At 42.6% G+C, this 14,943-nt stretch overlaps 1 protein-coding gene across 4 annotated transcripts in view; it reads right to left on the bottom strand.

Moving 5' to 3' along the window:
• The window catches only part of DIAPH2 (diaphanous related formin 2), a 768,551-nt gene that overhangs the window by 596,084 nt on the left and 157,524 nt on the right, over window positions 1–14,943 (bottom strand). For all 4 annotated transcript variants that reach the window (XM_090061442.1, XM_090061443.1, XM_090061444.1 and 1 more), the window contains 2 exons: window positions 11,810–11,914; window positions 6,117–6,431 (listed from right to left, as the gene is read on the bottom strand). In XM_090061442.1, coding sequence (XP_089917568.1) covers window positions 6,117–6,431; window positions 11,810–11,914 — 420 coding nt within the window. The remainder of the gene's footprint in view (window positions 1–6,116; window positions 6,432–11,809; window positions 11,915–14,943) is intronic.

Below are 14,943 nucleotides of genomic sequence, written 5' to 3'. Positions count from 1 at the left end.
CTGTACTTGGGCCAGACCTGAACTTCCCAGCACTTAGGTGTTGCAGTTGGGGCTACGGTTACCTGGATACAGGGGTGGATTGGCTGGTTCTGGTCTGTCCTGAGTGGCCCCTGAACCACTGAAAAATCCAGGAGCAGAACATGCCCACCAAGTACTTAGGCAATGTTTTGCTCCCTGTTTGGCTAAGAGTGACATGTGCTCTCCCTGGCCCTGGAGGATACAAAGGGAGCAAAACACACTGGGATTCTGGAGAACTGCTCTGTAGCTTCTTTTCAACCCCTGCCTATACATGCTTTCAGGCTCCTGAGAAAGTCTCTTGGGAGTCACTTCATTCAGGTTGTTCCCAAGTTATTTTTCTCACAGAGTAGAATCTTCTACTCTGGGAGAAAAATTGTGAACTTCTGTACATTCATGGTTTCTCCTGAGAGCACAAAAAGGCTCCCTGGAGAAACTAAATGTCTGTCTATAGTTTATGTAAGCACTCTCTTGAGAGGGATCTCCCTGAGGTCTTGAGAAGATAGATGAGGAACCCCTGTTATCCTCCTCCAGATATTTACACAACTGGAAAGTCTTGGAACATGTCAGAGCAGTACTGGCTTTCCTCTGATGGGGAGGGGGTGCATTCCTTGATCAGCATGAATGGCCACAGCCAGCACAGAGCTCTATATGAAGATGCTGAAGAGGAATTCCTTTTTAACCTTGTTCCAGAACAGCAAAATTGGTGCTAAGCAACACAGCAATAGCAAGGATGACAGGTGTTGTGAGGATGTGGTGCAAGCATGCAAAAGCAAGTCAAGGAAAGATCCAAGGGACTTATCAAGTAGGAACATGCATAGCTTTCCTTCATGCTCATTCCTTCTCCTCAGCTTAAAATGACCAAATGTTACATTTATCAGACACATGGGATTCCCTGAATAGGGACTCCTATGGGAATCCAAAGGCAGAAAAAAAGGGACAGCTATAAAAACCTGGTGATTTGAACTAAGGCATCATGAAGAAAGTGTACAGTCTTCACCCAAGTCATAGAAAGGAATAAAGCAAGGCTTTTATATAAGATCATTCAGGAGGAGAATACTCTGCCTCTTGCAATGCAAAATGTCAGTGCCATGAAGACTAGCTGAGAACAGAAATGAGCGGGTGCAATAAGCATGAAGCCCCTCAAAACAATTTTAAGAACCTCCAAAATATGTTTTTTGGGTGAAAGGAAAAAAGATGAAGTAACAACAAAACAACAGGGATGAATTGTGGCCAACTGACAGACAGGACTCAAGCGATGGGTTTCTCTGACTCAGGCAACTGAAAAGAAGTGAGAAAAGGGGTGTGCTCTGTCTTTTATCTCCTCTGTGGTGGTAATGGGTGGTGATATTAATAAAGCACAAAAGTCACCAGACTGATTTAAAATATCTTTCAAATAGCCTTCAACCCCAAGTGTTGGTTCTGACAATTGTGCAGAATCAGCTATACTGTTAAATTTTCTTTGAAGCTGAAACACTGGATGCACTCATTGAAAGCATGACACTAAGCAGAAAAAGATTCACACATTTGTCTACATCTAGCATATATAGATGCTTCCACAAATTATATCCCCTTATACAATGAACAGTGCTGGCTTCAACTTGAAATACACAAATCTGCAGGGTTGCTTTTACTGCACATAAGATAACCCAGAAGTAATTCAGACTATCCATGTATCTGTTTCAGTTTACATTTACATTTCCACCTGCTAATAAATTCAAGTCTCATAACTACTCACTAGTTTGTGCTCATTTTTCCCAAAAGCGTATTTATCCTCTAGCTGAACACTTTTCCCTAGCTTTATTTCAAGATAAGCAATAGCCATTCCATGAACTAATTATGATTATTCTGCAATACAGAGGGAGCTGTAATTTTAAGAGTGTCATTATAATGCATTTGCCAACATTTCAAACACACCCACACTATTTTATGCATATACTTTAGGTATTGTTAGACCTAACTAGCTTGCTAAAAGTATTCAAATACTGTTTTCTAAGTTCACAGAAACGGTAGGCCTAAATAAAAAGGTTTACACATAACTACTCTTTTTCTGGTTCCAGCACTCCTCACAAACAATTTAAAATAAATTTAAGTTATGCAAAGGGTTTCATGTATAGTGATAAACAATTTTTTCTTGTATATATTCTACAGTCATAGACCAAAATAGAAAAGGTTCCCCTCAGTCTAAACACTGTATATATGTGCAATTCAAAACTGAAATGTTTTGCATTATGCATTCTATTGTGTCTATAGTGTACATAAAATCCAAACAGCTTTACAACTTTCACCAACTACAAGTCTGCAAGTCTTCTGCCCTAACAAACAACTGTATGCTGCTCAGGTACTAAAAAACAAATTGCAATAATAACTTATTTAGAAACTGGTGATATTTAGATATTTATTTAGAAACAGAATAAAAATGTTTATTTTCACTATATGCCTTTGAAAAACTGAACAAATAATTTAATATCATTATAAATTAATACCTTTTAAAATAGCTATTTGTGATCATATAAGTTTGTATGTTATTTGTTAAAAAGCATTTGCCTCAGGATTTTTTTTTTGTATTTTGTTACAGATTATTTCAGAATATTTCAAGATACAAACCTTTTAAGAAATGACCAGATAATTATCTAAAACTACATTTGGAGACAAAACGTTAAAAGCTGAGAAGGAACACAGTGGAAGCATCTTTAGAAGACAGAGAGTTGAAGTTAAAACCCTAAACCAGTGATTCTCAACCAGGGCGTTGGGAATCCTGTGGTGCCTGCAGCCAGACCTTTTGAAGGGTGCAATAAGGTCTGAGGAGATAAGCTAGGTGGTATAAAGAGGTATGCAGATAAACTAAACAAATAGGCCCAGGCTCAGGCTTATCCTTCCCTGGACAATCCCATTTCTACTGCCAGTGTCTCTGCAAGGAAGCAAGCACTGTAATCTTTAAGTTTGTTTTTGAAATTGGAGTGCCACTGAATTCACAAAAGTTGTGGAAAGGTGCCTCAAGTTCAAAAAAGTTGAGAACCACTGCCCTAGGCTCTCTAGAACAGCAATACAGAACCCTAGTATATGCTTCCTATAGGTTGCCCTGTGCAGGCCATGCCACAGAACAGAAACGCTGAAGGCTTCTCCCACCACGGAATCCCCAAATTGTTCTGTACTGTGCACAGAAATTCCGAAGTACATCACACTCATAGAATTTGGCTATACAAACATACTTTAGCCATATATTTGTTTTTGTAAGTCAGTTATACTATTGCTTAAGTGCCAGGATGATGCAAAGTATTGGGCTTAGGATTCCATTGATTCTCTTCCAGCAACTGATGAAACCAAAAACGTCTCACACAAAACAATGAGAAGGTACTTGTGAACTTATCAGCATTTGGAAGGAAACTATAGGTCAGAATCAACGAAGAGTGCAGACACACAACAACTGAACAATTCCCAAATGCCACGGGGAACTGGTTCACAATTTTGTGAAGTTCTGTGCCTCCGACACCAGGGTAAACACCCAGTCAAGCATGCCCTGCAGTCGGCAAGTGGGTGTGGGAGTAGGGGCAGGGAAGAGTTGCTTCCACCTATACTTTGGAGATCCATTTGGGTGGGTGACCAGTAGGACTGGGAGCATTTTCACTTTTCTGCTTTCCCTGATTTTCTAAATGAGTTCAATGAAGTCCAACAGACTGCAATTCAGAATTGAAGTCTGCTGCAGCGCGGTTGCAAGACTTGGGGAAGAAGGGGAGGAGGGAGTGGTTAAACTCACACTTTTCACCACCCAGAAGGTCCTCCCTGCCTCCCCATGTACCAAGATTTGGCCCTGGGTGGCCTGGAGCCACCCCCTCCCATCCCTGAACACTGGGACTGGGCCTTGGAACCCAGCACCACCTCCATGCTCTAAGATCAGGTACTGAATCCCCCACCACCAAATTTCCATACCCATAGAGAGCCCTGCGAGTTGGATGACAGTGCTCCAGGCTGTGTCTGGCCCCTGGGCTGGGGGTTGAGCACCCCTGAAACAATACTTGATTTTAGGAGTGCACTGATACATCGAACCAATATTGGATCAGTACCAATATAAATAAAATTGCCTGCATCAAAAATTGGTCCAATGAGGCCAATAATTTAGTCAATAAATGCTCATACCTGTGCACGGCAGCATGCAGGCAGCAAGAAGCAGAGCCCAGCAGCATGTGGAGAGTTGCACACAACTGGTAAGTCTGGTGGAGTGGAAAGAGTGGGGGGCAGATCACCCCCACCCTGTGGTGAGGGAGGGGGCAAGGCCAGGTGCTGTCCAGCTAGGGCAAGGCACAGGTCAGAGGCTCAGCTTATTGTTGGGGGGGGGGGGGGGGGTTCCCACCACTGCTTGCACCCGGGAGGACACGGGGGTGGGGGTGTTGTGCCCCTGGATCTGCACAGGATGGGGTGAGCAGGCTGGAGCCAAAGCCAGGGCCCAGCTCTGGAAGGGGGCTATGGAGGGGGCTGCAGCCACCCCAAATTTCACCATAACCCTGCTCCCAGCGATGCCACTACCGTGGCCCCCGTGCATGTGTGGAGGCGGGGGTTAAGCTAGGGGTGAGCTGGGGCTGTGCCACATGCACAGCAGCACTGCGAGTGAGGCTATGACAAAATTTGCAGTGGCTGCAGTCCCCTTTGTAGCCCCTGCCCTGAGCCCAGCCCCCATTGAGAAGAGCTCAGGGCAGTCCCAGACCCAGCCTGCCCACCCTGCCTTGCACAGATCAGGAGGCATATCCCCCCCATGCCCTCTTAGGGTACAAGCAGTGGCAGGAGCCACTCCCCCTTGATGAATCGCAGCTCCATCCCACACCTTGCCCTGGCTGGGCAGCGCCTGCCCCTGCCCCTGCCCCCTCCCTCACTGTGGGATGCACTGATCTGCCCCCCTCCACTCCCCTTCCACCACAACAGACTTACCAGCTGCACACAGCTGTATCAGAAACCGGATCAGTATAGGCCAATATGCCTCCTTAAAAATCGGCTATTGGTATCAACCCCCAAAATCTTTATTGGTGCACCCCTACTTGATTTTCCAGGTACAATTTTAAACCATTCCAGGTGACTTTAAACCTGTTTAAGAGAGTTGTAAATCTGTCCACTTCAGGTTTACCTCACATCTAAACCGTTCTAAGTGTTATGTGTGTCCCTACCCAAAAAGGTTCTAGGGTTCATCCTTAGCCCCTGAAGTGATTATGATGCACCTTAAGAAGTGGAAAAAGGAACTGGTGCTTCACAACGTGGAAGGACCCCATTAACATAGCTCCCTTTGTCTGATTTTCTTTTGCAGTACTCTAGCCCCATTCCTTCTTCTAGCAACACAAAGCTATAGAGCAAGTATTAATTAGCTTGCATGTATCTGGTTTCCATTTGGCCCAAGATCCCCTTTCTACATTTTTCCACATCACTTGCAAGGTCTCCCAATTTGGACTCTTCCATGGCTCTATCTACAATTCAGCTCAGAGTTCTCTTTCCTTATTCATACACATTGTACGTATACAATTATAGACTTGCAACTTACTCCGCCTTTTCATTCCTGATTTTTAAAAGTTAAGCTATTGAAATCACTAAGTTTTAAGCCTGCACATATTACTAAAATGTTACTTTTCAAAAGTCATTATTTCTCATCTTCACGTTACATTACCCTAATAATACCAATCAACTACACATGAACCTTTTAAAACATGCTAGTACATCAAAATGAGCCAAACTCCTGAGAATGAATGCTCATATCCAACCTCTGCAGAAGTTAATGTATAATATGGATCCTTGATAAATGTTCAGCATTTCCCAGGTTTTGTTCATTAAGAAAAATTAATATTAATTTTAGGTGAATTACACTTTTACAACAATTATCTAATTTTATCATATATGTTTATAATTATAACTATATTATATGAAAATAAACATTTAAGGATTACTTCAGGATGACAATAAGGTCTCTGGTTGAGGAAACAATGAATGGGATGATTTCTTGGATTAATAATAACATCAAAGAAAATCACATCCTGGACCACTTTATCTTCTCAAAAGCCTTTGTGTGGAGGGTGTGGGAGAGGATGGAAGGGGGGGAAAAAAGCAACAAAGTACTAAGATACCTTTGACCAGTTGATTCTCTTCATAGTTACTTCAGGCTTATACGTCTTCTTTTCCTTCATTCCATAAGGAAGTGATACTGGAAATCCTGGAGGAGGAGGTATGCCTCCGAGAAGTGGTGGTGGTGGTAGTCCACCTAACAGAGGTGGGGGTGGGGGTGGGGGTGCAGGTACACCCCCTCCAGGCAATGGGGGTGGAGGTGAGATTGCACCAGGTAATGGTGGGGGGGGGGGCGGAGGAGGTGGTGGTGGGATTCCTCCTGGAAGAGATGGTAGAGGAACCCCAGCTGGTGACTGACTAGACTGAAGTCCAGGACCCTGAAATTTAAGAAAAAATAGACTTAATTTTGAGGGGGGGGTGGGGAGGATTAACAGTATCTTGAATTAACCAAGCTATTTTTGCTTTAGATTCATCTCTGTTTCAAGCAACCATATATTCTGCCATTTTCAAAGAGGAGCAAGGACTCCAAAAAAAGGTGCACAATATCTGCACCAGGTAATTTTTGCTTGTTGTATATATTATCTGTGAAGTTTAAGCATTTCCCACCCATGTAATAAAGTTAATACATTCTCTTGCATCTATACCACTGCAATTCCTTCCAATATAAATTCTCATTCGTAAAACTCATAAGGTAACATAGCATTTTTACTATCATCCTGGCTATATAAATATTTGCTAGTCATTCTAATAATTTAGGTACTCCAGCACACTAATCAAGATCTGAATAGTTACCCTTTTTTCTTGCTGAAGAAATGTTCCTTAGCTGGATAGTGTTTGAAATACTTACTACAGATATTGCTAAGTCCCATTGAAAATTCCCAATTCAATAATTTAGCACTTTTGGGTTTTATTTTTCCTAGTTTGCAACTGAAAACAACTTGCCCTGAACCCTATGGCAAGCCAGTAGTAGCATCTTATAAGTAAGAAAGATACAGCTGCCTATAGTCCAGTATTACCAAACTTTTCTCTTTGCACAAATTACATTTCGATACACAGTAAAAACTCTGTTAACCGGCACCTTACAGGTCGGCATGTTCTATTAACTGGCATGCCAGCTTGTAAGATAAAGTGAAACCAGAAGTGGCATAGCAGGCTGTGCAGGGCCCCCCCTCCCTGTCCCTCAGGGCCTGTGGGGGCTGCGAGAGGGTCAGCAATGTGGCAGGAGGGTCAGCGATGCCATGGAAGGGGCAGCAACGCCCCGGATGCAGTGGGAGAAGTGGCAGCCCAAACAGGCAAAAATGCCTGTTCGGGCCTCTCAATTAACCAGCATATTTTGTTATCCATATTCCCCATGGGTGCCGGATAACAAAGCTTTTACTGTATTGATATTTTTCAAACAACTTTTTCATTCCAACCTATGCAAATGTTTCTTCCCACACTGATCATAACATTTATAATCCCAATAGCTAATAGTAACAACAGCTACAGATAAGCAAAAAAAAACTATTATGTGGAAATATTTTAGCAAATATTGATTGATCTAATTCAGTTTGCAGCTGAACCTATGGAACCCATTATTACATGGCTCACATATAACTAGTAAATAGTACAAAACACAACCAACAACATTGAATTTCAGTTTGGAAATGTTTCATTAAGACTTAGGACTCAGGCTTAACACTGGAATATTTCAATTAGTCAATTACTTAAAGATTTGTAGGGGTTTTTGTTTGTTCATTTGTTTTAACAAGTGTATTATTAAAAGAGATTTTGCACAAGCTTTCAGGGCAAAAAGTACTCTTCAGACTGACCTATAAGCTAAAGTCACATGGGCTTTTGATCCAAACTTAAATGTACTTCTGTTCTACCTTCAGGAAAACTGCACAGATACCTTTTGTTAAACATTTTTAATATATTCTATCATCAAATGACTAAATGAACAGACATTTGGAAACAAGAATATAAACTCCATAAGTATTTTTTTTCAGGTGGATATTCATAGAGCTGATAAAAGTAAGCTAATGAGTTAAAATTAATCATTATTATAGGCAGCCTGCCATATTTAAATTTTCACTACTCCATGGAATCTTTCATAATAATTTAGCTAAAGACTAATAATCAGAGTGAAAATTTTGTTCCTGGGTCTGATTAATAATTTCACTTTTGCAAAGCTATAAGTCTGAAATTGGGTATACTAAAGCCTCCATTAACTGCAAGACAAAAGATTTAATATGATTGTCTGGTGTGGCTGTGGAGAGAACTACTCTATATTTTAAATTTAGCTAGGTCATTTTTTTTTTAATCAAAAATTTCTATTTTAATTCATTTACACCATTTCATCTTACACTAAATAATTTTGCTAAGACAGGGGTGGGCAAAATACAGCCCGCAGGCCAGATCCACCAAGCACTTCCCTCCAGCCCACAGAGCCCCTTCAAAACCCAGCTAATGGCGGCTGCCTCCCTAAAAGCCTCCGGCAGCAACTCCCGCCACCTGCAGGACCTCAGGCTGTTTCCTTGGGTTCTGGCTGCGAGACAACCAACCCTGACCTCAGTCTGACCCAGCTGGCCTCACCCCACCCCTGACTCAGGCCAGGTTTGCAGGTTGTGGAGGGGGAGGAGGCTGGGCCAGAACCTGTAGCGCCCGTGAGGGGAAACAGTGTTTGAGCCAGGTTCTGCTTTGCTGCACGGGACTGGAAAGGGCCCTGCACTGCAGGTAAGCCCAGGAAAGCTTTCCCCATGCTGTGCTGCTTGGGCTGTGCAGGGTCGAGCTGGGCCAGCACTAGGGAAGGGAAGCAGCAGCTGGGTTGCAGCTCTGGCCCAGTCAGCACCAGGAAGGAGAGGTGGCGGCGGAACTATGTGCTGCTCAGGCCAGTATGAGCACAGCCAGAGCAGCAAGGGCTCAGCTCCATTTTTCCCTTTCCTGCACTGGTCAGTCCTGAGTGGCACACGGCTCTGCCCTGCTTCTGCTGGCCAGTGCAGACCCAGCTGGGCTCACCGCATCCCCACCAGCATGTGGGAAACTGGCTTCAGCCCCATGCTGTTCCGGATGGGACAGACCCGGCCGGATATGCACCAGCCAGGAAAGGTGGCATGCAGCTGAAGCCGCCTCCTCACAAGCTGCTGGGGACAGAAAGAGCCTGGCCGGGTCTGCATCAGCCAGCGGAAGTGGCAGCAGAGCCATGTGCCAGTCGGAACAGGACGAGCCCGGCTGGAGCTGCAGGAGCTCAGCTGCACTTTCCCCCTGCCTGTGCCGGTCAGTTCTGAGCAGCACATGGCTCCACCGCTACTTCTGCTGATCAGTGCAGAACTGGCCAGGCCAGTCCCATCCACAGCAACATGAGGCTGAAGCCAGCTTCCCACGTGCTGCTGGGGATGGGAAAAGCCTGGCTGGGTCAGCACCGGCCAGCAGAAGCAGCAGTGGAGCCGTGTGCTGCTCAGGACTGACTAGCACAAGCAGGGGGAAAGTGCAGCTGAGCCCCTGCAGCTCCAGCCAGGTTTGTCCCGTCACGTCCCAAGAGGCACATGGCTCCGCTGCCGCTTCTGCTGGCTGGTGCAGACCCAGCTGGGTTCCTCCTGTCCCCAACAGCACATGAGAAGCTGGTTTCAGCTGCTTGGTGCTGGGGATGGGAGAAGCCCATTTGGGTCTGCACTGGTCAGAACCGGCATGCAGCTGAAGTCAGTTCCTCACATGCTGCTGGGAATGGGAGGAGCCTGGCCGGGTCTGCACCGGACAGCAGAAGCCGCGGCAGAGCCATGTGCTGCTTGGGACTGACTGCTGCAGGCGGGGGAAAGTGCAGCTGAGCCCTTGCTGCTCCAGCTGGGCTCATCCCATCTCAAGCGGCACATGGCTCTGCCACCACTTCTGCTGGCCAGTTCTAACAACAGCCAGTTCTAACAACCTCCAATTCTACAGTCACACAAGGCAAATAATTACATGGAATTAAATGCCTACAAAAAGAGAATCCTATCTGTTCTACTGGAACCCCACTTAACAGGGACCCTTGCAGAAATTCTAGCATTGGCGACATATAGGGGGTACACATGGGTGCACGTGTACCCCCTGAGTCTGGCAGTTCACCCCCGCACCTTTCAACATGACCCTACCCTCACCGCCGACACCACTGGCATCTGCAGGTGGTCCATGATTGCCACAGGCTGCCCCTGCTGGTGGTGTCTGCAAGTGGCCGCCGACCAATGATAAGAGCTTGCCACCACACCTCCACTTACTGCTGCTCCCACCACCAACAGCACCGCCGCCACCTGCTGGAGCTTGCCGTGCCCCCCCAGCTGCTGAGTGCACGCAGCATTCATGCATTCTAGCACGTTAATCAACGGCAATTTAAGTGGACACTAATTAATAAAATTGGATTAATTTGCTTTTAAATCAATTTACTGTCTTATGCTTGTAAACGCTGTAATATTTAACCTCAGCTGTTGTCTTCTAAAACAGCAGCTGGGAAAGGAGAGTATATAAAACTACCTTGTCCATCCACCAAATGTGCTACCAAATTTTTTCCAAAAAATTCATGACTAGAAAATGCAACTAAGCCAAGTAGAAAAATCTTAAGTATTTGAGATGATAGAAACTATTTTCTGTGATTCCACAGACTTAATTTAGTATGGCATATTTCTTCATCTGAAGTACACATATCTGCAGATATAATGCAGAAAGTATTGTTTTGAGGGAAACAGAGAGATTCTGACAAAAATATAAGGTCTTGGAATGCTCTGCTAGAGAGGAGTTAATTTGTAGCTCCCATTTAAACCTGGTTAACTTTACTTGGTCTATGAGAATTCCCCCACAATGTAGAAAAGTTGTGATGTATAAAACATGGTTTTTGGAAGTCAAAATCAGTAAATATTTTTGTAAGTCAAAACCGAGATCTCAATCCAGTGACTTAAATAAACTTTAAATAAGCCAGCTTAAAAAACAAGGTTCTAAGCAAAATATACTGCAATAGAAACTATTCATTGCAACTCTCAAAGGTTAGCTTGTCTTGTATAGCTTTACTGTTTCAATTTTCTAATACAAAAGGTAGGTCAGTTATTTGTAGCAGACAATTATCTGTAGTAGAACTTAATATTATGTCTCCAGGAATGGTATAGTGGTATAATCATACCCCCTTTCAACTGCGTTGCACACATACAATAAGTTTTCCACCACTAAGAGCTCTGGTCTTGGCTGCCAGTCAATACCACCAGTCACACACTCCACCCCACCTACCTATTCAAAATCTTAAATGGGCTGTTCTATGTCTCATAGGAAACCTTGCTTAGTGATTCCCAAAAAATAAAACCTGAGTCTTAATCTGAGCTTTTACTGAATAGTTTTATAATAGACTATGCATAACTGATGACTATGAAATGTGGGCTTTTGGAAACACTGGAGAAAATCTGTGCAAACAGTGCATTGTATCATACTATTTTAAGCCATGAAAACTGGTAACTTGGATCATTCAGGAGAAAAAAGTTGCTATGTCAAACTTTTCACACCCTCATGATTTACGCTCTATAAGCAAATTGGCTATGCCATACTGAGCATATGTTAACATATGACAAAATAAGATATTATCTCCATTGCTATTTTGGAAGTTGTCCCCACGTGTCTGCAAGTAATGTTCTGTTGTTAAAAATAAGATCAAGAGCAATATGTAACAAAATTTAGGAATACCATGAAAAATTTTGGTAACATTATTTAGATTCTAACTGTATTTTTCTTCTTTGGAACTCAATGAGACACATTTTTTCATTACCCGAGCTCGTAGCTGCTGGATTTCTGACTCCAGTTCTTTTATTTTCTCCTCTCGTTTCTGAAGCTCAGTCTGTGCCTCTTGTCGAGCACTGAATTCTTCATCAAACTGAAATGACCAGCACCGTTATATTAGAGCCAGATTCACTTATGCCCACACTAAATACTGTAGTTCTAGGAAAAATTTACATCTATTGCATTATATAGTAACAGAAGCACTTCTGGGCCATTACAATGATTGCTCAATTGGCAACAACACACAGGACACCTCTTCTGGCCATTTGGTATTCATACAGTGGTCACTGAAATCCAGCTATATCACAAATTGTTCTTGTAAACCTGAACATTTATACTCAGCAATTTTACTCAACGTTTTATAAATGTTAAAGTTAAAATAGTACAAATAGCTAAGTATTCTGAACTACTGTTAAGAATAAAGTATGCCCTTGAGGTCTCTGACTTCAAATACCTTGGTTTTAAACTAGTAAGCTATTTCGTATTTGACGCAGTCTCCCTCCCCACTTAGGAAGGGTCTAAAACCACAATAATGCTTTGTATTCATATGTAACATAGGGATGCTAAAACTTGCACTGTATTATCTAATCCTGCAAATATTAAGTTGTTACAAAGGTATTTCCATGGTTATTTTAAACTACCTCAGTAAGTAAATAGAAGCTAGTAGGAGTATGCTTTAATACAGTTTCAAATGTAGTAACTCCTGCAGGTAGCATAGTTTAATAGAAGGAGAACTAAAGTTCTGTCTCCTAAAATTATAAAATTTATTTAGAAGTTCATTGTCAAGTAAATGGCATAGTGAAGCCTTGTAAATTAGGTTTCTCAGGAGAAAAATCACATCCTAGAAGTTCGTGAGTATGACTGAATAAAAAGAAACAAGAAAAAAAAAAATCTTCAGCATCTAATCAGACATATAGTTGAGGGTTTGACATTAACTAGTCCTACCAATGTACTACCACACCCATTACATTCAGCAGTAACAGAATGTAATATATTCTGAAGATGCAGGTCTGAAACTCATGATGTAGTATTTACTAAATTTACTGAAAGATGTGCCTCAAGCAGACATGATAAACCCTGATTTGGAAGCCCAGTTTGAAATACATCCCTTTTCTAAATATAGTACTAAAATAATTTCTACTCTAATGCATCGGGGGATATTATTATTTTACTTTTCTTCACTTCAGCTTGTGTAAAAACCATCAACTTTCCTAAAGAGGATTCCTTAAAGCTTTCTCCCCCTATAAGAATATAAAATCCAATATCTGTGACAAATATCCCAAGATCTCATTTATAAATCATGCTAGAGGAAATTCTGTACACAGACAAGCATCCTCCAGTGCTCAGGCATCTATAATGTTCTGATTTAAATGACATCTAGAAAAATATTAAGGGCAGAACTAAGTGAATAAAAATACCAGCACATCACACTGGAATTTTGAAACATGTATTTCACGTTCCAAAAGAGACTTCTTAGGGTAAAAGAGGATTCTTAGAACAGATCAGCATTCAGACTGTGGGTGTATGCTATCTGCACTCAACATTGTGGAAGAGCAGCCATTAAAATTTCAAGGCTAGGTTATATATCCAGCACTTAGGCTTAAATAAATAACAAAAGGAAATGCTACCAAACACCTTCTAATTATCCATTAACATACTAATTGAAAATTACTTTACTACTTTTGGTTTAGCACCATTTCACTCTGCAAGGCTGTTCATAGCATTTGACAAAGTAGACTGTAGCTACTAAAGCTCATGCCTCACAGAAGTCTGAGGTGCTACAGCACCCTGCATTCTGTACAATTTGAGGTCAGTGCACAGAAATAGTTTCTGAAAAATTCAGAAAGTACTCTGAAAATGCCATTTGCCTAACTTTGATATGTGGAATGTGCCAACTTTGAGAAAGCAAAATGACAAAAAGGTTGGGGGGGTTTTTAATAAATGAATGGGAAATCAACTCAATAGATATTACTGACATATAAATCATTTCAACTCCTTTAAGACACAGTCCCAATAAAGAAATAAGGATATATATTTCAATAATATTTAGTAAAAGATTCCTTGTCAATTTTAACAATATATGCCACCTATAAAGGTGAAAATGTAAATAATACAAGATAGTAATATTTAGCATACATAACATTCTAAGAATGTCACTGATTGGGAACCAGTTCAGAGGTGTTCGCACATATATTTCCAAGGCTTCTAAGTAGATCAGTCACATTTTAGGTAATGCAGTGCTGTCAAACTGCCACTAAGGGGTGATGATAGTGAATACCCAGACTAACATGTCTTCCAGCAACATTTTTGGGCAGTGTGCCAAAAATACCCACAGCCTCAACTTGTATGATGTTGGCAAGCCAGTCGTGGACAGCAGGGGAGCTGCAAGGGGCCCAATCCTTATTGCGGCAGTGCAGCCCTGACCCCTTCCCAGCTGTCTGTTCTGAGGTGTATGTGCCAAGCAAAATGCCTTCACATGACACACACCGGCACCTGTGTCTGAGGCTGCCTACCCTTGGGCTAGTGCCCCAGTTCCCTATTATTCCCTAAGCAGGGGAGGAAGACAAAGATGATGACATCAGCTTCCCCCACGATGGCAATTACCTGATCTCCTTTCTACTTAACACTGAGTTCAATAAAGAGCAAATCAATAAAAACCATTCATCCAACCACACTTTACCAAAATCTGTGTGGTAGTACACTGACTGGGGGTAACAAAGTGTGAGTGGGTGGGAGGAAAGAGGGGGCTGCCTAGACCCCTGCTTCTGGGTGCTCTGGGGCTGTCAGAGTTTGTGTCTTCAAAAATATACTTTTCTCCAAACAACTCAATTTACTTCAGTTCTTGGCAAAATGTCCCAGGGTTCAGTGCATCACAGACTGATGTGGGGGTAAAGCGGTACCAGTTAGTTAAAGGGTATTACCTGGACACTTGCTTCTCTCTTCATTGGTAGCTGGATGCTCCAGGGAGCTCCCCAAGTTCTCTACTTTAACTGCCAATGAATGAAATTAACTAGTGCCTTCTACTGTTTAATAGTTACAGAGATGCTAGGCAGCAACCCAGGAACTCAGAAGTTGGGGTACCTTCTCTACCCATCTGACCACCCCCCAATAGCCCAAATCAGC

Source organism: Crocodylus siamensis, chromosome 8 (assembly GCF_052110815.1).
Source record: "Crocodylus siamensis isolate JL-2025a chromosome 8, ASM5211081v1, whole genome shotgun sequence".
Lineage (NCBI taxonomy): Eukaryota > Metazoa > Chordata > Crocodylia > Crocodylidae > Crocodylus > Crocodylus siamensis.
This window is presented reverse-complemented; position numbering and strand designations above follow the sequence as displayed.